A 26114-nucleotide genomic window follows, 5' to 3' on the forward strand; every position below is an offset into this window, starting at 1 on the left:
TGGGGAAATGACAGGTGGTTCACATGTACAAGGTGTTTTTAGGCAGACTTGTAGTAGGAAGAGGTCAGATGCCAGAGTTTTGTTTTGAATTCTTTGACAAATTCACTCAGCATTTATTAGGTCCCATTACACTCCAGAATGGAGAAATAACAACATAGAGTAGTCCCCTTGGGAGTTAAGTTCAGGTAGTTCATGTTTCCTAGCTTGGTCAAAGAAAGCAATTCTGGTTTCAGACTTTATAGCACCGTCATCCACTTAGACCTCAGATTTGTTGACCTAGCAAGACTCTAAATTTAAGAGTCAAAGTCGTGTAAGAAATGTATTCTCTTCTCATATTGTGAACTGGTTTTATTTTCTTTCTCTTAAAACTGTAGCCATTTACATCTTCCAGCTTCTCTATTCACTGCAGTTGGGAGCTATGCCAGTGTTCTCACTCCTGTTTGTAAAGTCTTCCATGACCCAAAGATTACAAATCTTAGATTATATAGAACATGTCATATCTGACCTGTGCTTACTTCATACCCTCTCCCTGAATCCCGTAGGCACGAAAAGCCCCATTTCCTACAGTTTCTATGCCTACTACTGCCATCTGGTCATCCTGAGCTATTTGTTGGTCCCTGACTGGGCACAGACTTCCTTCCTGCTGTTGATATTCTGACATGGAGGAAGCCTGGGTCTGAACTCCCTTGTCACCTCTGTTTCCCACTCCCCCAAAGCAGCTTATCTGTGGGAATGCTCTTGAAAGCACATCTGAATTGAACAGAGAAGCAACCCATGCTCAAAACTGATAGTTTCTTCAAATCCTTTTTAGTCATTCTCTTAGATAACACACAGATGGTCATCGCAATGATCGTTATCACTCCTACAGTCTCAGCTGTGAAGACACCATTTGTTAACCAGCCCTCCTTACAAGCTCAATTAACTTAGCCCAGCATCCCAGAAGACCCATTCAGTGGTTACCAGTGTATCTTATCATCAGCTGTTCTTATTCTCTATTGGCCTCTCTTCTTCCTTCCCAAGCATAGATGCTTTATGAACAATTTCTCAGCATATCTATTTAGCAAACTCTTGGCACAGTCTTCTGAGCTTAGCATGGGTTCAACAGGACTTTCTGCCCCCTTCTGCAACTGTGCCAAGATTTGTTGGCGAAAGCTACAATTCGGCTATTGACTTCCCTTTATACTCCTGACAAATGCCTCAAGTGGGGACTGGATGCTCGCTGTTTAACGACTGTCCTCCAGGAAATCATCTCTCACTCTGAAGATGATGATTTTTACCCTTGTCCAAAGTGTCACCTTTTTATTCTGCCTTCACTCTCACTGCTGCTCCCTGAAGTGGTCACAGTCCAAGCAGACTGACTCTTAGCACCTGAAACTTGAGATTAGGCTTCCGTGTGCATTAGGAGATACATTTCAAAGACAATTAGCAAAGACATTTCTCTCGCTGCACAGATTTTTCTCTTTATCTTTCTCTGGTGCCAGGCATAGTACTTCACCTCTCGAATCCTACTATGTTTGCTAAGGGTACAGAGTATGATCTTGACTTAACAATAAGACAAAACAGAAACAAACAACAGCAAAACATAAAAAATCCTAACAAAAGAATAATAGCAAAAAAGGAAAACATTGCCCCTCCCCAGCAAAATTACATTTTTGTGGCATAAATTGGCCTACACAAGACTTAGCTGAAGTTGAGCTCGGTGCGTATCTGGTTTGAATTTAGTACAATGTATTTATGTGCTTTTAGCAACTTTTCTTATTCTCATTCACTACATCCAACCCTCCCAAATTTGTATGCCTTTATCACCTGTCTTTTGGTCTGTTGATCTCTTCTTAACATTTTCTTGTCTCTAGGGACCCCGGTCTTGAGTTCACCTCCTAGCCATGTGTCCACCAGGCACCGTCCCGTAATGCAAACTCCCGTTTCATCCATCACTGCCTCTGCTGCTCCTTCTACCCATTCTCTGCCACCTGTTGTTCTTCACAGGAACATGGCAGAAGTGTTGTGCCTGCTCTACCTCAGCCTCCTGTCCACTCTTAAACCTGTACTGACACAGCATGGAAAGAGACTTGTGGAAGTCTCTATCCCCTCCATACTGGAGCTGGACCCAGAAATCATCTGTGTAAGTCAGACTTGGTGCCTACCTGGCAACATCAGACAAAAAGAGCACAAGGAATGAAAATTTCAATGTATAAACACAACTTACTTTCATAGCTAATTGATTAAAGGAAACTTCAGGGTTGTTCTTTCAAGGTAGAAAATTTGTATTTGCCAGGGCAATGTTTGGTTCTAGAACCTTTAGGTAATGTATAGGTGCTCATTAATGAAAGATATATTTGGAGCAAGCTTCTGTGGTAGACTAGTTTTCTTCATCTCAATGTTTGAAATACTCAAAATATTTAGATATACTTTATAAGCATTTTCATTGCTATACATTCCTAAGAGCTAACCTCCAAAAATATAGAAACTTTGATTTCTTCTGCACCAAAGAACTATTTTTTCCAATTTAGATAGTTCAACAAAGGGAAAAAAATCAGTTATTTTCTTATTGGTGTGTCAATACACGTTCCTCATCCTACCTTATCTGTGAGTTCCACACTGTCAGTCACAGCTCTGGAGGAAGGCATGCCTCTCTGAATCCCTGCACTTAACCATGTACCTGTTGCAAAACTACCGGCAGTGACCCCTGAAGGTCATGAAGATGCACTGAGAAAACAAGATACCTATGAACCACGAGACACTGCTGCTCAGTGAGCACTTTGCATCTCAGAACGGGAATTCTTTTAAAGTAAGCAGTCAGGCACATAAGTACTTGTTCTATGAATCTATATGCATGTTGCCCAATTACTGGAACAGAAAGTCTCCGAGGAAATGTGTCACCAATCTACTGATCAGCGAGCATCTCATCGAATGAAAGCAGGAGTAACACATGTGCCTGCATTAACTTTTCTGCCTCTGGGTGCATGTGGTGGACAGACTAATGGAGATAGACATGTAATTCAGAGTCAGAGATCGTGGCAAATGTTATAATCATAAGTGCAAAATAAAACACTAAATGAGCTGACTGAATATTATTACTCTATCTGCTGAAGCTCTCTGTCATGGCTACTGAAGGCAAAGGATGCCCCCCCGCCGCGTGTTTTTAACATACCTTTGTTCCCACATCAAGTTCACAGCCTCAGCCTTATTTCTTTGTATGAATGCTCTCATGTGAACAGCACCAATTAATAACGTGTTTTAAAACTTGGTTCTAAACAGGAATTGAATGAGCCATTTGCCAAGTGTACTAACGTCAATACAGTTCTACGTTTGTGCGCCTAAGCCACCCTCATGGTGCTGCACTGACCCTTTTGTGAACCCCCATTTGAGGGCTAATTGGTGCTATGCGAGTTAGTACAATTATAATTTTATTGGCATAATCTACAATGATTAAGATTATACAACTCAAAAATTACATGCTCAATTGTTTTTATTTTAATAATTTTTCCTTGTTTAGTCAAATTTTTATATTACAAATGCGCAGAGTTTTTGGGTTGTAACTTCTACCTATGCCAATCACAGACATATCAATTTTATTATGCCAATTTGCATTTCTTCATTAAATATTATATGTTCTTGGCTACATAATTTTTTGGTATTTATAATTCTAGAACTCTGGAAGAATTATCTTCACATGTTTTAACCTTACTCATCTTTCTCCTCACTTGTAGCCTTGTGTCCTGCCTCTCCTTCTGTTTAAGGCACTATTACTGTTATTATTATTTTTTGCTGTGCCAAGTCCCACTCACCCTTCAGATTTCAGTTCAAGATCACTTCTCCAGGGGAGCCTTTGTTTGCTAAACCAAATTCACTAGAAAGTTCCAGACACATGTCATGGCTAGAGTCCTACAAGTCTGATCCCAAATCAGACTTTAAAATGTGTTTTCTCCTCCAAATTCTAGGTGAGTGGGACAGAACTATTTCTCTTTCCACATTACCTTGTATTCTTAGGGCTTGCGAGAGGAATCAGTGTGGTCATCTGAACTATACCAAGTATAAACTTCTACTGAACACCTCACCTACATTTTAAACACTGCTCTGCTCAGTGTGACAGTACAACCGAGAACAAAATATTGACAGGAAGCTTTATCCATTCATCCAACAATTGCTAAATAAAGGAACGGATTAATGAATGAGTGAATGAAAGCTTAATGACTCTGACCTTTGACATCATCTAAGAACAAGTGCTAACTTGGTCTTTGCCTCATGTTGTCCATAAGACTCTGCAAGCAGTCAGTCAGTTGCTAACAACAGCCCACAGAGTGCATGGGTGAGTTGGTCATAGACATACGGGCTGCTGCCATGTCCTTACAAAGAAATATATGACTGTATATTTAATTATATATATATATATATGTATGTATATATAATTTATAACCCTTTTTGTAGCAATCTAGTCTTTTCTTCATCTGTGAGCAGGATGTTATTACCTTTTTCTAAAGCTTTGTTTTATTGAGTATGAGCAAGTTAGTAAGAGTCTGCTAAAATGTGAATTCTTATGGATACCATATGAAAAATATTGCCCATATTTCTTTTGTTTTTTTTCCCTTTCATGTGGAATTGTGAATAGACACTTGGACAGGTTATTTCTATATCATTCTTATATTTCTGCTTGTGCCACTGTGGTGGATAAATGCCAGGTCATCTTTGTGGCTCCCATGTTGGTCATCAGTCACTTCAAAGACACTTACTTTTTCTTTTATTACATGAAAATGAAATTAGAGCTTATGCAGTGGGAGGGCCACTAGTCTTATTCCTTTGCTACACCTCTGGCTCTTGGTGAGCTTATTGTTGACCCTCAGTGTGGGCTCCTCAACCCTTTCCCTTTGATTCTGCCAATCTCCTGACCAGCATACTCTCTCGTCTCAGCTCATTGTAAACACAATTCATTTTTCAAGAGCTGCAAAGTCCTATACTTGGAAGAATGCATTTGCTTTACTCATAATTCATCCTGTGAACACACCAATTCCAAGTAGCCCAGCATCTACTGTGGTCCGTGATCAGCCCATATAGTCAGGAAATGAGATGATCAGGTGGTCATAGGCCCTTTTCTTAAGATGCTTATAGTGGCCTGTCTCTCCAGAAAACAAACTTTACCTAAGGCCAAGGGCATACTTTATACTCTGTAAGTCCCTCAGGATGGAGACAGTGTCTGGTTCAAACAAACAAAAGGACAACACATCGCCTGGGTTTTCTGTGTTCTGCTGACCTCAGCTGGGCAGATGAGAAGACTGCCACTTGTCACTGCTGACAGTCACAGACATTCTTATGCTGAGATCGTCGAGCCTGAAAGTGAATAGAGTTCCAATCCAGGGTAACCTTACGACAAGCATATGTTTATGTCCTGCTAGCTTCAAATATTTTCTTAAATTGTAATTCTGTCTTATTACCGTCATATAAAAATGGGCACCTGGAATGGGGAAGAGCAGCAGCTACCCACAAAGCCAGAGGCGATCTCAGCTGTGACAGCAGATGGGGCCATTACCACAAGGATGAATGATTTCTTCAGAGTTAAGGAACTGGAAGGGCCAAGTTAACAGTATGGCTGTTGAAGAGAGTTTGGGGAAGGTCACGATCCCTCCCTCACGTCTGCCATAAATGCTGTGTCCTGGTTGTGCAGCAAATAGACTGGAAAAGGGGGGCTATTCCCTGACAACCCTTCCTGTGTTTGTCAGAGTCTGACGTGTGACGCAGTGGTAAATGAGGAGCTCCTGACACTGTGGAACTTAGACTGTAAAGTTCTGTTAAACCATGTAGCATAGTTATCAGTTATTTGTGCATTTGTTACTTTGCACACTTTTCTATAAATTCGGCATGATTTTTTTTTTTTTTTTTTTTTTTTTTTTGGATTTTCGAGACAGGGTTTCTCTGTGGCTTTGGAGCCTGTCCTGGAACTAGCTCTTGTAGACCAGGCTGGTCTCGAACTCACAGAGATCCAGCTGCCTCTGCCTCCCGAGTGCTGGGATTAAAGGCGTGCGCCACCACCGCCCGGCTCGGCATGATTTTTATACCTTTATTTGTACACAGAGGCCAACCCTGTTGGGACCCTCAGATGTCACGCACAGCTCAGAGCCTTTTCTCAAGTCCTGAATCTATATTTCAGCTCTCAGCTAGTCCTCCACCCATCCCCGTTTGTCTCAAAGGTGCTCAAACTCTATTCTTCCAGGACTGTTTATCTCCAGTTAACTTTCCTCTCCTGCTATATTCCTCTACCTTTTACCCAGACGACAGCCAAAGCCACACACTAACATTCCTCACCTCCTCATGTTCTGAAAGCCACCTCTTTCCCTTTTCACTTTGGTTCTAGAAGCACAATATTTCTTAAACTATGACTTTCACATATTACCGTTTTCTTTCATATGTTCCTACTGAAATTGTAGCTCTGTTCACAACTTGAGACACCTATAGCAAGTTAGTAGTAAACAGTTATTTATAAGTTTCATATTGAAGTACTTTTTCTTTCTTTGCTTTTTATGAAAATCAATTTTATTGGTTTCTACACAAGAGACAGCAGGACCACCATGGATACAGAGGTTGGGGTGGAAGCAGACAAGCAAAGTGTTGGCCTGGCCTTTCCCCGAGGATGGACAAACACGGACCCTACTGGACAGCTACATGGAGCCACCTGGCAGAGACACCAGCATGTGGCTTAGGTTGCTGGATGCTAGCCTCAGTTCTCAGCAAGATCTGAGGTGACCACTGGGCACCAGCTTGTCCCGTGCTTTATTTTCCTTTATTTCCGGGTCTATTCATAGTTGTTGGTGAGCTAGGCACAGGTCTCCTTCACAGCTTGCTTGATAGGGGTGAAACAGAAATCAGGCAAGTAGCCCCGAAGCTTGCCATTGTTGGCTGTCTTCTGAGACTGTCCATCTGACTTTGTTGAATCAAAAGTGACTTCCCCACAGAAGTCCATTGCCTCCACTGCAGCCTCGGCTGCCACTTTGACGGACACTTCATCTTCCTTGCCCATTTCACTGTGCTCCCTCAGGACCCAGATGAAGAGCCGGGCTAGGTCCAGAGAGTAGATGAACTACCTCAGTGGCTTCCCTGTACCCCACACAGTCAAGGCTGAACCGTTACTCTTGGCCAGGTGCACTGTATGGATGAGGCCAGGCAGCAAACGGCCATCTTTGATGTTGACGTTGTCATGAGGCCCGATGACATTGGTTGGGATGACGACAGTGAAGGTACAGCCATGCTGCTTCAAGTGGCCCTGTTCTGCACGTCAATCATCCTCTTGGCACACAAATACCCAAAATTGCTGTTGTGAGGTGGATCATTGTCTCATCGATTGGATAGGTGGTCTTGTCAGGGAAGATACAGGTGGGCAGGCGGGAGAGCACCTTGCAAGTGCCCATCTCGAAGGCTGAATGCAGGACATTGTCATTGATGTGCACAGTCTTCCTCCAGAAATGCAAGTTGTATTTGATATTCCGGAAAAGGCTGCCTACCATTGCAGCAAGATGGATAACATCGGTGTACTTTCTGGAACAGAGCTTGGGTTTGTGCTGCATCTGTCAGTTCTCCATCTTTGGAAGAGATAAAACCCATTCCTCCCCAGGTAAGCCGAACCCATCTGCGACCAGCTTCTGGATGGCTTTGCCCACCAGTCCAGAGCCCCCATCACCCCATCATGGATCATGGGATCCCCATGGATCCCGGGGGCTCACCCACTGTGGCTGCACCTGCTCTGGGTTCCACCAGTCCTAGAGTTGCTTCTGGTGCATAATTCTCCAGCTTCCTGAGGTCCAGGTGGAAGAGGCAATTCTGGGAAATGGAGTCTTGATCATGCACCCAGAGTACTTTTTCATGTGCAGATGTGAACATTAGGGTCTTGGCCTTTGGCAGAGGCTGCCATCCACGGTTGAATGTTAGGTTGAATGCTTCATGGTATTAAGGGCACTGTTACCTTGACTGCGATTCTCTCACCACCTTTCTCCCTTTATTCTGCAGAAGGGTGACTCTCTGGCTCCACCATCACACAGCATTCTCACTGCTGCGCCTTCCCTAGGGCTTCCTCTCTTCCCTTCTACTTTCTCTGAATTTTTCACGACTTCCCCAGTGGAAGCCAGCTTTCATCTCCCCATCTTAGTTTTCTGTCTTGCTTTCAGCTAGCTGCCCTACTCATTTGCATGCCTCTTAATAGGCTTGGATTTCTAAAAAGCCAAACTGTGTTTAATTAATCTTTGGATCTCTAGTTCTTACATAACATCTGCATAAACAAACATAGGTCAACTGTGTGCTGCATGGATAAACAGCAAGCTGACTGGAGGCACCAGAGGGATTTGTCTACCATTGCTCCCTAAATCCTGCCCAAAGGACAAATCCAAAACTAAAGGGAAAGAAATGAACTGGGAAATGCTGCTGCTAGTGAGCAGGAAATGCAAGAGGCTAGAAACGTGGGAGAGAATTTGTAGAAGTAATAAAGCAAATTTGTCTTAAAAATTTCAGTGCCGGGAGGTGGTGTGCACACCTCTTATCTCAGCACTTGGGAGGCAAATGCAGGTGGATCTCTATAGTGATATTTTATTTATGCTTTAATAAATAAAGCTTGCCTGAATATCAGAAGGCAAAGCTAAACCACTAGAGGCAAGGCAGTGGTGGTACACACCTCTAATCCCAGGATTTGGGAGACAGAAGCAGATGAATCTCTGTGAGTTCAAGGCCACCCTGGAAATGTATGAAATGAGAGGAGAGAGAGGTTTAGTCTGCTCAGTCTGCAGTCGCCCAGCCTTGGTAGAGGCTTCTCTAGTGGCTTGGCTGCTTTGCTTTTCTGGTTTTCACGTTGAACCCCAATTTCTGTCTCTGGGTTTTTTTATTCTTCATGCTACAGATCTCTGTAAATTCGAGGCCAGCCTGGTCTACAGAGTGGGTTCCAGGATAGCTAAGACTACACAGAGAAACCCTGTCTCGAAAAAACAAAAAACAAACAAACAAAAAAACCCCTAAAAAACCAACAACAAAAAATCATGTCTTTAATCCCAGCACTCGGGAGGCAGAGACAGGCAGATATCTGTGAGTTCAAGGCCAGCCTGGTCTACAAGAGCTAGTTCTAGGACAGGCTCCAAAGCTACAGAGAAACCCTGCCTTGAATAACAAAACAAAACAAAACAAAACAGCAAAAAACAAAAACAAAACAACCCCCCCCCCCCACCAAATAGCGTCTTCCACTTGTGACTTCATAAACCCACAGGACTCTCTGGGAAAGCAAAGTTATTGATACCCCTAATGAACGCCAAAAATCCGTGGAGATTACTACTTTTGCTGAGAGGGGAAAATTCCCAGTGTCTATTAACACAAAAAGTACATGCCCTTCCTACCTGTCCAGTTCAGCAACAGGAAAGCAATACAATTATATGCTTAGGCCTGGCATGACAAGTGAAAGTGAGATATTTTAATGTAACTTCCATTAATTTCTCTCATGATATGGTGGGCTATCCACAGGCATTCTGGGGAGTTGTCTGAAAGGAATTTCCAAGGTGGTGGATACCTATGCACAGATTCGGTGGGCTGTCTTTGTATGCTCTGCAGTGATTGCTTCTGATGCTTAGTGGGAGTTATTTGATTAGAGTTCAAACCCCAAGGGATCTACGGGCAATATCTTCACAACTGAGTTAGAAACTGACCCCTTCTCCTCTCTACCACTCCGACCCCCCCAGACATTCTTGTTCTTGTCTAGATATGGCAGTAATTTTCTTACTAGCTTCCCTGACTCCACCATGACAATTTTCTCCCTGAAACACTTTTTGTTCATGTTTAATATAGTAGTCAAGTTGATCACAGTAACACTGTATAACATATGTCAAAAGGAAGAAGATTTAATAGAATCCCAGCAAAGCTTTACTGATTCACTTTCCAAAGGTCTGGGTTTCTCATTTGCTCACTCCTGGCTTATTGTCACCTCCTCTTCCCACTCTACTGTGTCCTCTTGGTTTTGCATCCTTCAGCTTTGCTGTTGTCTTAGAGACGTGCACTTGTCTTCAGCATGGGTTATCCTTCCACTACATATCTATATGGCTTCCTCTTTTATCAACTCCAGGGCTTTACTAAAATGTCAAGCAGGAACCTGGAGGCAAGAGCTGATGTAGAGGCCAGGGAGAAATGCTGTTTACTGGTTTGTTCCCCAAGACTTGCTCAATGGGCTTTCTTATAGTACCCAGGACCACCAGTTCAGGGGTGACATCATGTACAGTGAGCTTGGCCCTCTCACATCAATAGTCAATCAAGAAAATGCACTAAAGTTTTGCCCACAGGCAAATTTAGTGGGGGCATTTTATTAGTTGAGTTTCCCACTTCCAAAAAGGGTCTACCTTGTGTCAAGTTGACACAGAACTAGCCAGCACAGTTGGCCTCTTGTCAATTTGACACACAAACTCAATACTATTCAGCTAGTACCTTTCCTTTTCCATTTATCCCCAAGAAGGTATGTGAATATTAACAACTCAGTATAAAACATCACAACTTTTAAAAGTCCTAAAGTTTTTAAAAATTCAAACACTTTAAAAGTTCAACCACTTTAAAATACCCAAAGTCTTTCTAAAGTCCCAAAAAATCTCTCTAAAATTCTAAAGTCTTACACAAGCATTGGCTTGAGTAAAATAAAAAGTAAACATTTTCTTACTATGCGAGTAAAGATCCAGGGGGCACAGACACAATCAGATCAAAGCAAACCTAAAGCCCAAATGTATAAATCTCAGCGTCAGACTTCTGGGACTCATGATCTTCTGGGCTCCAAAGGGCTCTCCACAACACACAAAGCACACCTTATAGGCTCATGCCAGCTCCACACCATACCTGTTGCTGTTCTTGGTGGTAGCCCCACAGTACTGACATTTCCAAAACACCCGGGTCTCCTGCTACAACTGGTCTGGATGTACTGTTACCAACAGCCTCTTTGCGGATCTCTTCAGGTATCCTGACCTTACCACATGGTGCCAAGCTTCAACTTCTTTCCATGACCCCTTCGATCCTGACCCTTCTACCACAACTGAGGTTGCACCTTCACACATGAGCTCTTCCAGCTTTTCTCCAAGGACTTCAGCTCTGCCTCATGGTGTCAAGCCTTAGCTGCTCTCCATAACTCTTTCAAGCCTTCAAAAACTATCACTATCTGGGTGATTCTTATACTACCAAGTTTGTCTGCCAGCATGAGATATAGCTTCAGACCACTCTGTACTACAGCTTACCTGTGTGGACCCTGAGGAAATACGCCAGGATTTACGATCCTCAGTGATGCTGGCCTCTTCTTAACCACTTCTAATTTCTCAGTTCCAGCATCAATTGTCTCTTGTTAATTATGGCTGATTCAGTGGACTAGAACAGAGTTTTGTTTTTGTTTGTTTTTAACACAGCTCTTTACTTTAAAATGAAATGTTTAAAGTATTCCAAGAAAAGAAGATAGGCTTGACGTGGGACCACAGAATCTTAATTCAAAATACCAGATATATGACCCTAATAGGGTCTTTACTTTCCTCTGGAACTTCACAAACCAGGCCTCCATTATCTGTTTTCCTCTTATTCTTCTTATCTTCCAAGGTCCCCAGAATAGTCCCCTGTGCTCTGAGCATTCAATGTCTTTTCTAGTCCAACGTTCATATGACACCACAGTGGGCAGTTTCTCAACTGAGGTTTCCTCTTCCAAAATGGCTCTATCTTATGTCAACTTGACACAGAACTAGCCAGCATATCAGGAATGGCCAGTTTTGTACTACGAAGTTTCTTACATAACCCATTTGGAAGACTGTCTTCGTATTGCCCCTGGGGATTGATTCCTCAAAAGACAGCTTGTAATAAAATGATTGCTTTTCAGACAAATGGAAGGTTTTCTTTCACCTTCATTACTGTCTAGCTTGAATCAAACATTTCCTGCTTATTAGGCATAATTCTGATAATTAGAATGGACTAAACCGTTTGCTTTTAAAAACCAAATCATTAATTCCATGTGCCAAGTGGGAACTGGGTATTCTTCTAGGCCAGGGAGAACTTGAGAAAATGTTGCCAAAATCTAGTCATCAAGGATTTCTATCGTTCTCAGGATAGGACTAACCTTCTTCTTATAAAGCTATTGGCTTTCTAAGAGGAACTCACCCTTTGGAAATCTGGAGTTTACCACATATCTTTTTGACAGGTGGGTCTGTGTTGTGCGCTACCTGCATTACATGGGGCATCTTGGAGAGAATGAGAAGTTGGAAAAATAAGGGATTTTCAACTTTTCTTCTCATTATTATTTTATCAGCAGCATTTCTTCATGCCGTGGTGTTTAAAAAGACAACTGCAAAGGTCACGGTGCTCCTCGGAGTCATGGCACCATAGGCAGGCACTCCTCAACATTCCCAGATTCAGGTTCTCATTGTTCTTCACCCGCTGCTCCCTGGAGCGACCCCTTCTGTGTCCTCTCCTCCTTTTTAACTTCTCTGGGGCACAATCAGCAACTCTGTATTCTAATTTTTTTTCTGTGAAACAATTGATACAGTTTGCACCCCTGGCCCTCCTGACTGAGACAGACAATGATATGCTCGCAATAGCAGCCAAAGTGAGTTTCAGTTCTCAAGTTTTCTTGTTAGGTTGATAACTTCTGGCAATGTTTCTGATGTGTATGTGATTCAAAGTCTTGATACTGCTCCACATGCAGTGAAATGGAGGCATTACTAATCAGGATGTTTTTCAAATACTATGCCTAAAGATAGGATGGCTTGTTATGTAACGATTCATTCTTATTTTGTTCTTTTAAAGTAATCTTTACTAGGAGAACAATTGGGGAAATTTGATTAGAGGTAGGAAGTGTGTCATAATTACATATGGGGGAAATGAATAGGTATGTGAATGCTGCACGCCGCGGGTGTGCATCTACTTTAGGTAATTAAAAATGAGCAAGCCTTGGAAAATTAGGGACGTGGAGGTATTTACTGTCATGCTTTTAATAAATTAGTAGTCCAGTCAATTTCAATTAAATGCAGGGACATTAAGAAAAGTACTGAACAGCTTCAAATTTCTCTGAGAATATTTTCATTGTACTCTGCCTGAACACACAGTCTGCCAACCAACGACTTTCTCAGTTATGTGGATCAGGTATCTCCAATCCAAGAATTTTCATCTGTTTTTAAAATGGTTATCTTAAAAATTTTATAAAAGCAAGAGATAAAACCAAACAGAAACAAAATCCATTTGAATCTCAAGATAAAAAAACTTTCTCATGAATAGACGGGTGTATTTTGAAAAGAAGCTTCTGAGAGAGGTCATCTATTCTGTCCCTTTGCCTTCTTCCTTGTAAGAACACAACAAGGGCATCTAGGAAGCAGGGAGGGTGGACCCCAAGCCAGCTGAATCCTCAGTACCTACATCTTGGAATGTTTTCACAACTGTGAGAATAGCTTTCCATTGCTGACAAAGCATCCAGTCTAAGACATTTTATTTTACCAACACACACACATACACACACACACACACACACACACACACACACACACACACTTTCCTTATTGTGGTCTGTTTATTTAAGAGGTGGAAAAGTTTTACACTGGAAGCTCTTTCCATAAACTGGAAGCACTAACGCATTGAAGGGGAAATTATCTAATTAAATTCAGGGGCATAAATTGTTTAAAAATTGTGGAACAAGAAACCAATTTAGCCACAGACTATCTGAATGGTTACAGAGAAATTCATGGAGAATCTGTAGAAAACTTCATATTTTTAATAAGCAGAAATATTAGTTATGTAGAAGTTAAAACCCAATGACCTGTAGTCAGAAGTAGGAGACTATTTTAATTGTTGAAGAATTTTTATGTCTTTTAAAATTGATTTTATTGAGCTCTACAGTTTTCTCTGCTCCCTCTTTTTTGCTCCCCTCCCCTTCAACCCTCTCCCATGGTCCCCATGTTCCCAGTTTACTCGGGAGATCTGGTAAGAAGACATTTGTAACTGCAACCAAAAGATGATGTGCTGAGCAAGAAACTAAACATATGCAGGAACTTCTAAAACAGAAGTCACATGACTTAGGATAATATCGAGATGCCGATGTCAGTTGAATACTGAGCTGTGGAGCCAGCTCTCTGCTGAGCAAATGTCAGCATTTCTTTTTGAGAAACATGATGACAGTGTGGATAGCTGTCATATCAATGAATAAAACTATCCATCTAGAGCAGTGCTTCTTAATCTTTCTAATGTTGCAACCCTTTAATACAATTCCTCATGTTGTGGTGAGCCCCCAACCATAAAATTATTTTCATTGTTACTTCATAACTATAATTTTGCTATTGTTATGATTCACAATGTAAGTATTTGTTTTTTCCAATGATATCTGGGAGTTGAGGCCCACAGGTTGAGAATCACTGATCTGGAGTACCATTTATTACACACCATGGAGAGCTTACATTGTAGTAATCATAAATCAAATTTCAATAAGTATAATCTGATAAAAATAAACGTATCCTAGTTTGGTGGTTTGAATGAAAATGGCCTCTACAGGCTCATAGGAAGTGGCACTATTAGGAGGTGTGGCTTTGTTGGAGTAGGTGTGGCCTTATTATAGCAAGTGTGTCGCTGGGGGTGGGCTTTGAGGTTTCGAATGCTCGTCAGGCCCAGTGTCTGTTGTTGTAAGTGGCCGCTTATTTCGTTCCCGGCTGCTCAGCCCTGAAATAACCACACAGATACTGTATTAATTAATTCACTGCTTGGCCCATTAGCTCTAGCTTCTTATTGGCTAACTCTTACGTCTTAATTTAACCAATTTTTAGTAATCTATATATTTCCACGTAGCTATGTTTTACTGGGTAAAGTTCCATCAGGCTGCAGCAGGGCTACATGGCTTCTCTCTGACTCCTCCTTCTTTCTCCCAGCATTTAGTTTAGTTTCCTGGTATAGCTCTGTTCCCCTATAGCTCTGCTATACACCCAAAGCAGTTCCTTTATTTATCAATGGTAATCACAGCACACAGAGGGAAATCCCACATCAGTCTGTCTCTCTTCTTGATGCCTGGAGATCCAGATATAGAACTCTCAGCTATCACTATGTCTGCCTGTGTTCTGCCATGCTTCCTGCCATGCTGATAATAGACTAAACCTCTGAAATGTAAGCAAATCCCAACTAAATGTTTTTCTTTATAAGAGTTGCCATGGTCATGATGTCTCCATGGCAATAAAAACCCTAACTAAGGTACCTAGTCATTTTTGTGGATTTAAATATTTAAATTATATCTATATCTATATCTATATCTATATCTATATCTATATATCTCCATGTGAAAAGCTTGCAAAGTCCTTGGTGACTGAAATTTTTAAGCACATATACGGAATGTTTACTGCAGATGTTCTTACATGGAAACTTGCTCAAAGCCCATGAAATGGATGGGAGTAATATTCCTATTTTAATGATGAGGGAGATGCAGTTACAAAGTGAGGTGAGGACCTCAATTGCTGTTTGTGTCTTTTCTCCCATGACATCAAGTCATGTGTGCTATGGCGAGCAGGGCCCTCCTTAAAGCCTTAGCAACTAACTTCAAATCTATCTGCACATACTCCTAGCTTCACAACTATTTATTATTTACCACCCTCACCAATCCCTGTCTCCACCACACATATCTTTCTTAAAAATGACAAGATACATGGCTGGAGAGATAGGTTTGTGGTAAAGGATGCTTATTGCTCTTACAGAGGACCCAAGTTCAGTTCCCAGCACCCATGTCAAATGGCTCACAACTGTCTGTAACTCTAGCTCCAGAGGATCTGACAGCCTCTTCTGGCACTACCCTTTATAGGAAAAATGCACCCAGGGTGCATTAGACATGCCAGCCTTCTATGGTGACAATTAGGATGATCATCAATCTGATTATAAGGAAAGGCCACTTCAGGCACCCTCTTCACTATTGTTAGGTGTCTTAGCTGGGGTCATCCTTGTGGATTCCTGGGAGTTTCCTTAGCACCAGATTTCTCCCTAACACATAATGGCTCCCTCTATCAAGATATCTCTTTCCTTTCTCTAGGGAGGTAATTTTTATTTAAGGACAGATTGAGGCTTTCAGTCACAGACAGATAAAAACCATGTTTTTGCCATTGAAAAAACGGCCCTAAACAGCAGCATAATAACTTGCTGGATATGGTTAAAATAAAACAGTGAATATTCCTCATGTATTATCTTATAGCACGAATGGAATCCCTACCACCCTTGCACAGGAGCACTGACAGTGAGCACATTTTCCAGGTCTTATATATGCACTATTCTTTAATTCTCACAGAAACCCTTTAAGGTAGCAACCACTACATCCTCCATTTTATAGCTCAGGAAAATGGGGTTTAGAGAGATTAAGTCACTTTCCCCAAATCAATCAACAACTGAAGGATTGGAAAAGCTGACTGATTATTCTGAGACCTTCAGTTAACTATAGATTTGGAGACTTAACAGTGTCTAATGAGAAACTTCTGCACGCAGTATGCTTGGTCTTCTTACAAAGGATTTTCTGTTTTCTTTCTAATTTGATTTTGTGATTCTCGTCTTTAGGCATACTTTAAAGTAAAAAGCTGGAAAATGGCTGTCAGAACACTGCCAATCTCTCATGCACTGAGGCATTAGCATTTCTTCATGGGAAAGACATTTCATTACGGTTGGAAGGGGGCTAACCCTGGGGCTAACTTCTAAACTAACACAGTAATCTTCAAGGCGTGGGTTCTAAACAAACCCCTTGAACCTTTCAGCAGTCACCTAACAGTTATGTATCAGTTACCATTTCAGGCTAATACATAATGTTAAGGTGACCACATGTCAGGTTAGGATTAGCTGAAATGAAGCTTGCAAAATACTTTTTTCCTGCTACCCAGCTGGTACTTAAATTGTCAAAACACACAGCCTGTAATTCTGATTTTCTGTGATAGGTAACATACAGTTTCCTGTGGTTTATTACACAGTCGAATAATCAACATAACTCCTAGCTTGTATTGTTTTAATGTTTAGCAAACACACTTATGCACTCAAAGCTTAAATGCCTGGGTTGTGAAGACACAACAGAAAGAATCCCCTGGAGTCTATTTGACAAGTTTAAAAAGCCCGCTTGCTTACCAGCTCGCTGAATTCATTATTGCCTAGGTCAAGTCTCTCCAGCTGGGCCAGTTTGTGCATTGACCTGTAACAGATGGAGAAAAGTGCCATTATGATGTAGCACTTGACACATCGCTCTAAAGAGACCAATTGTCCTGACTGTATCACATACGGAATACCACAATATTCCTCAGCAAGAGGTGAGAAGCACAAGAATGGCCACGTGGGTGCAGTCATGGCAGACCATGGTTCACAGCACTGGGTCTCCAATACAGTGCGTTATGGGAGTCCAGGGCCAGCTGTTTCACACCCTGCGAATCCCATTAAATATCAGTACTAGGAGGCTTAGGGTAGGTCCACTGCCTTATTTTTAAGGATCACTGCAGTGATTTGTTAATCACAAATAGCTGAAGTCAACTAGTAAAGGGAATCCTACTTCTACCTCTCGCCTTGAGTTTATCATCAGCTTTGTGGTTTCTCACCATTTTGGGAGCTTCTGCTAGAGATAAGGATCACTGCAGTGATTTGTTAATGACGAATGGCTGAAGTCAACTAGTAAAGGGAATCCTTCTTCTATCTCTTGCCTTGAGTTTATCATCAGCTTTGTGGTTTCTCACCATTTCGGGAGCTTCTGCTATAGACAGACCATTTTCTCCAATTCCTAAATATACTGAGCTGGGGCCACAATAGTGCTGAACTATTGTAAGACCCTTGAACAAAAATTTGTTTCAAAGGTATTCTAGAACACTCCTAGTATGTAAGCATTTCTCAAATCTTTACTAAGTAAGCATACAACATAACAAGAGATAATGATTTTTTGAAAAGATTTTTTTATCCTCCCCCAATCTAGAATATGCTCCTTAAATCCTATCTACATAGAGGCTGTTAAAATTTCAGAAACAACAATCTTAGAAATTTTGGTTTCTTCATCTCCAAGTGGATATAGGAACTATTAAGTTTTTATGACTATTAAGTGAAAATATATTGCAATCTAGACTCAAAACAGTATGAGTCTTTTATAGCTGCAATTACTGGGGTATTAGTATATACCGGTTTGGGGTACATTTATGAACAAAGCTGACAACAATTCCTTCACCAAAAGACTTTATATCTAGTTGGAGGAGAATGACAGCAAGCAAAACAATGAAATAAAACACAGTAATATGTTAGGCTAAAGCACTATAGTGAAACCTAGGCAGAGGTAGTGGACAAGGAGGATATTTCTCATAGGGATTTTACTTTCAATAAGGTGATCAAGTTTCACTTTATCAGGATGAGATTCCTAAGAACTTAAGTACTTAGATTCTCTATTACCTCCCAAGTCATCAGATGATAGACATTGCTCACATTACAAGGAGCCCACAGTCTTGAGGGAACAGCTCTGACACAACTGGATGAATCCCATAGAAATGCATTTGTGTGCTGCTAGACACACAGAGTGGTGCTTCTTCAGCCTTGAGGGTACGCTTAGAAAGATAAGGCTTAACTGAAGTTTTGATTAGGGTAGGTGGTCTGGCTGTTTGAAGGTTGGGGGACATAGCCAGGAGTGAAACATTAAAGAAATAATTCATAAAAATTAAGAAATACACACATGGAGGACCGCAGGAAGGGGAAATAGTTAAGACCTCTTGGGTAAACTGGGAGTGGGGGGTAAAAGAGAGAGGATGGTAGATGGGAACATGAGGGTTTCAAATGGTCGATTTGGGAGAGGGACAAAGAATGAGAGCAATGAAAGAGATATTTTGATAGAAGGAGATATTATGGGGTTAGGGAGAAACCCGGAGGTAGGGAAATTCCCAGGAATCCATAAGAATGACCCCAGCTAAGACTCCTAGCAATAGTGGAGAGGTTACCTGAACTGACCTTCTCCTGTAATCAGATTAGTAACTACCCTCTAGTCTAGATTAGTGTCATCATAGAACCCTCATTCAGTAACTGATGGAAGCAGATGAAGTAACCCACAGCCAAGCACCGAGCTCAGCTCCTAGAGTTCAGTTGAAGAGAGCGAGAAGGGGACATATGGGCAAGGGAGGTCAAAATCATGAGTGGGAAAACCACACAGACAGCTGACCCGAGCTAGTGGGAGCTCATGGACTCTGGACTGACAGCTGGGGAACCTGCATGGCTGCTGGGATTAGAGGTGTGGGTCCCCACTGCCTGGTCTGTAAGGCTGACCAGTGCAGCTGTTTTACTCTCTGATCTTCAGACAGGCTTTATTTATTAAAATACAAATCTCAAAAAATACAAAAAAAATACAAATAAAATATCACTACATTTGGTTGTTTAACATTGTGGGGACAGTGATGGAACAATTCTAAAGAAAGGATAGGTTGAAAAAAAATCACCTTAAATATTCTATTGAGTTTGACATGAGACAATTACATTATGGAAAAGTGTATGTGCGTGTGTGTGTGTTTGTGTGTGTTTGTGTGTGTGCATGTGTGTGTGTTTCTGTGAGTGCATGTGTGTGACATGTGCAAGCGTGTATAACTGGTATAGAAGGTCTTGAATGGAGATTAATATTTGAGAAATAAAATGATAATGATATGTTCCTTATCGATCCCATGTGAAGATATCATTTTTAACTTGTGCCATTCTCTCTTAGAATTTGACACACATTTTCTTTGTCATAATTCCTGTTTCCTTTCAGATCTTAAAATGTGTTTCATGAAATCCAGGAGTTCATGGGTAGGCACACAACCAAAAAGTGTCATATATTACTGATTTGTCTGATTCTACATCAGGGCCCAGCACCCAGAACAGGTTCTTGCCCATGTGATTGTATTGGACATCATTTACTGGTTTGGCTTCCATGATGCTCCCACAAGATGATCTTGCTTTTCCCTCTGGCACTGTGCACAGCAACCCAACTAAAGGGAAGCACTCTGTCTCAGGAGAGAAGTCTAGGTGATGTATCAGCACTGTACAGAAAATGAGTGATGGAACTGGATTGTTTTCTCTGGTCCCAGTATCAGGCAAGAATCTGAAACTGACTTCTTTCGTTTACTTCGGCTATTGTTTAAATGCCCGATGCTTAATTTTAATGAAAAATAATGTGCTCTGCAGCTCACTATAGTCTATTCCAGGAGTCAGCACACATTTCCTGTGAAGGGCTAGAGAGGCAATGCCACATAGATGCCATAGAGTCAATAACAAGACATGGCTGTACTCTAGTAAATATCTATCTATGTATCATATCATATATCATTATCAATCTATCATCTATCTATCTATCTATCTATCTATCTATCTATCTATCTATCATCTATCTATCTATCTATCTATCTATCTATCTATCTATCTATCTATCATCATCTATCTATCATCTATCTCTATCTATCTATCATCCATCTATCTCTATCTATCATCTATCTATCATCTATCTATCATCTATCTATCTATCTATCATCTATCATCATTATCTATCTATCTATCTATCATCTATCATTTATCTATATCTATCATCTATCTATCTATCTATCTATCTATCTATCTATCTATCTATCTATCTATCGTTTATCATTTATCTATATCTATCATCTATCTATCTATCTATCATCTATCTATCTATCTATCTATCATCTATCTATCGTCTATCATTTATCTATATCTATCATCTATCTATATCTATCATCTATCATCTATCTATCTATCTATCTATCTATCTATCTATCTATCATCTATCTATATCTTCATCATCATCATCTATTATCTATGTATGTATGTATGTATCTATCTATCATCTATCTATCTATCTATCTATCATCTATCTATCTATCTATCTATCATCTATATCTATTCTTATTTTATGTGTATGGGTGGTTGGTCTTTATGTATGTATGTTTATCACATGCATGCCTGGGGCCCATGGAGGACAGAAGAGGGCATGGGATGATCCCTTGGTACTGGGTTTGCAGGTGGTTTTGAGTTGCTATGTTGGTGTTTGGAATTGAACCTGGGTTCTTTTCAAGAGCCAGGAGTGTTTTTTTTTTCTACCAGGTAATCTCTCCAGCCCCACAATAAAGCTTTATTTATTAAAACAGGCTTGCTAAAGTTTTCATCACTTGGTGTATCAGTCTTTAAAATCTCACATCTAGACAACATTACAGATTTGGGCATCAGCATTAGTCCCTAAGGACAGTGAAGATTTCGAATTCTTCACAAAGGGCAGATAAATGAAGAGCTATGGATTGTTAGGAAGCTTCCTTTGATAATTATATGTAAGCACTTTTGAAGTAGTCATTTCTTGCTGTACAGTGTCTGTGACACTGGTCCTCAACACCATCCTTTGGCTGTGGTTATTAAAGTCAAGTACATCCCACCATGCTATCCTTTTGTAGCATTCACCTACTTCAAACATTCCAGCTGGCGCAGGATGTAAGACAATGAAATATTTCCATGGTCTGTCACACTGATTGAATAGTGCAATCTATGATTTTCTTTTCATCTCATTCAGAGATTTTTCTCTGTTCAAATGTACAATTGCCTCTGAGCCATATAAAGTTGGCAGGAGTGCAGATCCCCAGTGAGTCCCTTGGTTACTGATTTACAGGATTCTGTGAGATTTTGGCATGGGCTTCTGCATTCCAGATTTACTTGTCCTTGAAATGTCCACACTGTCCCCTATTACTGGATATTTGTGGCACAAATACAGGGAAACTCAATGTACTGTCATGCTTCTCTATCAGAATTTAGAGAAAGATTTCCGCACTTCACCTGGGTGTGCACATACAATTTACAGGTGCCAGCATCACATGATCATGTTTTGCTCTTGGTAATAACTTATGCATTTAAGGAACCCCATATCATACATAATTTTGTTATTCTTGTTATAGCACAATACCAGAATCTAGAAAATCTAGTAATTAACATTCTTTGAGAATGCAACTACTGGGCCAATGAGATGGCTTAGTGGGAGACATGTTTGTGTGCAAGCCTTACATATCAGATGGCAGGAGAGAATCAGTTCCCATGAGGTATCTTCTGATCTCCACATGTGTGCATGCATGCTCACACACAAATAAATAAAAATTTGTAATTACTAGTACACCTCATTATGAAGACATAAAACAACGCTACAAATCTGGAAACAACATAAATTTGGTGTCTTATGGTAAATAAAATTTAATTTCCATGATCAAATTTCTTAAAGAAAAAATTGCCTATGTGCACACAAAAGTGTGTGTGTGTGTGTGTGTGTGTATGGACTGATGTGTGTGGGTGTGGTAGACAGAGGTCAAAGTTAGATATCCTCTGCTATTGGTCTCCTCCTTATCTTTTGAGAAAAGATCTCTTAGGGGACCGGGCACCAACTGATTTGCTGGACTTTCTGGCCAGATATCCTTAATGGTCCTGCTGTTTCTGCATCTCCTACTTCCAGCCAGTGTTATGGCTAGAGGTGTACATGACCATGCTTGGCTTCTTAGTTTAGGGTAGTGGAGGTCTGAACTTAGATTCCCATGTTTGAGTGGCAGGTACTTCACCAACTGAGCTATCTTCCGAATCCCAAAATTCTATTTATTATTATAGATCTTGTGTTGGTGACAGTTATGACTTCCATGTAATCCAAATTATCCCAGGTTTCTCTAGTACCAAAAGTTATCTAATTGTCTTTTGGTATCTTCCAGAAGGAGAATGTATGGCAAATTGAATGTGTTTTTATTTTTTCAAGGAATATGGGAAGATCTACTTCTTTTACCAGTTTGCTAATGTTTGTTCATCAAGATATTTCTCTTTGTGGATTTAAAGTATAGCAAACATTTAAAATGTATAATTTCCATCAAGTTGTCTTCCATTTTGAGAACCTTTGTATTTTTATTTTTAATATTAAAACTTGACATTTGAGAGTTTAGTTGACTTTATTATTATTTTTATTGGAAACATTTCTTTCCTGTAATGACTCATCTCAAGTTTAATGAAATATTCTGTTAGATGCATCAAATCCATAGTAAGATGCCCAGGGCCCTTCCACTTTATATAGCAGAGTACAGTTGGCAGAAATAGAAAGATTAGATCCTGCAAGTGCACCTTTAGAAGAACAACCATCTACAGGTAAATCCTGGATCACTGCTTTATCTCATTAGGCTGAGGACAGTCTTGGGTTTTGTTACTATGCTTTAGTTTTCTGAGGTTAGGAACCTGAACCAATTACTCATTCACCCTGCACACAAGTTTTCCCACTAGCAAATTGTAACTCTTGGTACAGAGAAGGCAATCAAGTAAGCTTGCAAGGCCTGCTGGGCATCTGGGCTAGGGGTGCTGTGTAATCAAGAACTTTGGCAATCATCTCCAGAGCCCGGCTTCAGTAATTACATCTTCTGTCATACACTGTCGTGGTCCAATCAAAAGGTTGTGGGCACCATAATAAGCTACAAATACGTCAAGTCTTCACTAGGAGATGCTGCAACTTCTGTTATTCTTACGAAGAGATTTGGGTACTACTGGGACAATCTTAGCAGAATTGCTGTTTGGAATGATTGCAGGTACCTAGGCAGGAAACAACAGCCAGTTTCTTTTACTCATAGACTCCTGTTATATATATCTGTGTGTGTGTTTATGTAACCTATGCAGAGGCAGACCAGGATCAATGCTTCTGGGCTATACTTCATAGAAAAACTTGTCCCTTGTATTTGGGTTTCCTTATTTTAAAACTCATACACGATGTATAGACTTGTTATTGATTTCCTGTCCTACAAATAAACAAGATCCAACCCCACAACTAAGATGAGAGAGAATTAGCACTTGAGACACCAACTGAGGGCTTTGAAAATCCCACAAAGCAGCCACAACTGTTTCCCTTCTTGCCAGCAAATATGTCCCACGTTACAGATAGAAAGTGACCATCATATGCTTACAAAACCAGGGTTCCAGCGATCCAGGAGCGCAGTGAACAAAAGGGCTGAGGCAAGAGCACCTGGATGTTTTAATCTGTTTTTTTGTGGCCCCAGGGGGACACACCCTAAGCGGAATGTGACTGGTTGAAGTTCCCCATCAGTATGCATCAGGTTTTCCCACTTAGACAGGAGCTCACGGCCTTGTTCTGGCCCCCGGCACAGGAAGTGATTTTCTTCCTCCATTTAAGGGAAAGAGGAGCACAAATGCTTTTGTTCAGTCTGTATGAACATGGACCACCTGCAGTTGTACAGTACTCTGCAGCCAGATGTACCAAGCCCAAAGGGGGAAAGCCGGCCACCCAGAGTGATGGAGCAGGAAGACAAAAACCACACCCCTGAGCCAAATCAGAGATGGTTTTTTTGAAACCATCATTGTGGAAAGTAGTCTACTCAGTGTTTAAAAGTCTTCTTTTATCCAAAATTCTGTTATTTTATCTGAGAATATGCTTCCTAACATACATGCCAACTAAAGAAATCGGAACCTTGTGGAATGTGCATGGTGGTGGAGCCAGGATGTGAACCAAACCTCCTCAATGGGGTTAGATGTACCACACATTAAAGAAAAGAACCTGCTTCCATGATGAATTAAAATTCCATGATGAATTTTAATAAATGCTAAAGAAAACTAATTAATGAAAAGGAAAAAAATTAACATTTTTATTGTCTAGCAAAAAGTATTTTGATAATAAATACAAATTAAATATTACGAAGAAAGCTTACCTAAAGCAAACCAAAGTGGATTACTTACTAATTCAGTATAAAACATGCCCATAGGATCATGGGGGAAAACGTTCCCTAGATAAGAAATTAAAAGTACACACATGTCTTTTAATTTTACACTTATAAGAATGCATTTTGATAAACTGTTCACTTATGTTTCCTTTCCACATTTGTATTTTCAGTATTCTAGAGTCCTATCTATAATCATCTCATTTTCATCAAGCGTTCCCCATATTTTTTGTGAATTTTAGTATTTTCTGTAACTGCTTTTCAGAAACTGTGCCTGCAAGTCTAAATACATAGTTTCTTTACATCTTATTACTTTATAGTTTTTGAAATGTGGATGTTAGTGCTTCTTGAATATGCATTGTTATACCTTTATATTTATTACACTGTCAAAGGCAATGAAACCTTTTGCTCATTTGCTTTTCTTTAACATGCAACCGACCCAGATTCTGCTAGGTTTGACTCAGCCTTGCAAGCATTTACTAAGGTTCTCCTTTTATTGTCTGGATGCTAAAACTTTTATTATGTTTACAAAACTTTTAATTTTGTTTATAGTGTCATCTTAAGAATGAATTTCATTTAGGCTAATTTCAATTGTCCTTTACTAGGTGATGTGGGATGTCCTTTTGTATATGTGCTGTTTTATTAGTTGATGAATAAAGCTGTTTTGGCCAATGGCTTAGCAGAGTAAAGCTAGGTGAGAAGTTTAAAACAAAGATACACACACACACACACACACACACACACACACACACACACAGAGAGAGAGAGAGAGAGAGAGAGAGAGAGAGAGAGAGAGAGAGAGAGAGAGAGAGAGAGAGAGAGAGAGAGAGAGAGAGAGAGAGAGTAGTTGGAGTTGAGGAGATGCCATGTAGCTGCCCAAGAAGCAAGATGCGAGGTAACAAGTCATGAGTCTCATGGCAAAATATAAACTATAGAAATGGGTTAATTTAAGAGCTAGTCAGTAAAAAAGCCTAAGATACTGGCCAAACAATTGTAACTGATAATACAGAGTGGTTATTTATAAGTGGCTTCAGGAACAGGCAGGTGAAGAGAAATCTGGTCCAGGGGCACCAGTGGGACAGAGAAAGCTTCCAACCACAACCAGGTCTAATTTTTCCAGTGGATATAATGTGGCATAAGGATTATCATGCCAAAATATGATTCTAACTCCTGCTACTTCGAAGTTTTGAAATAAAATTGAACAGGATACCTATCAAGAATAATCAACTGCACATTGAAAAATAATAATAGGTAAGAAATCTTGAACTGAGAAAATTGTGAATGTACTTCATAAGGAAACTGACTTCAGTTCAACACTAACAACCAAAACCAATTCTTATGTATAATTACATGTGTATAAAGTAAATCTTGCTTTAAAATAGCTACAGAATCTACCACAGCTTCTCTGTGAAAGTTGCATTCTGAAGT

The 26114-nt window shown here is 40.4% G+C and overlaps 1 protein-coding gene and 1 pseudogene across 2 annotated transcripts in view; both read right to left on the reverse strand.

Annotated features, from left to right (window-relative positions):
• Lrrc7 (leucine rich repeat containing 7) overlaps window positions 1–26114 on the reverse strand; it is a 321319-nt gene that overhangs the window by 116336 nt on the left and 178869 nt on the right. For both annotated transcript variants that reach the window (XM_038311250.1, XM_038311249.1), the window contains exon 7: window positions 17086–17149. In XM_038311250.1, coding sequence (XP_038167178.1) covers window positions 17086–17149 — 64 coding nt within the window. The remainder of the gene's footprint in view (window positions 1–17085; window positions 17150–26114) is intronic.
• On the reverse strand, window positions 6785–12206 carry LOC119801129 (annotated as a pseudogene).

This window comes from Arvicola amphibius, chromosome 14, assembly GCF_903992535.2.
Source record: "Arvicola amphibius chromosome 14, mArvAmp1.2, whole genome shotgun sequence".
Taxonomy (NCBI): Eukaryota; Metazoa; Chordata; class Mammalia; order Rodentia; family Cricetidae; genus Arvicola; species Arvicola amphibius.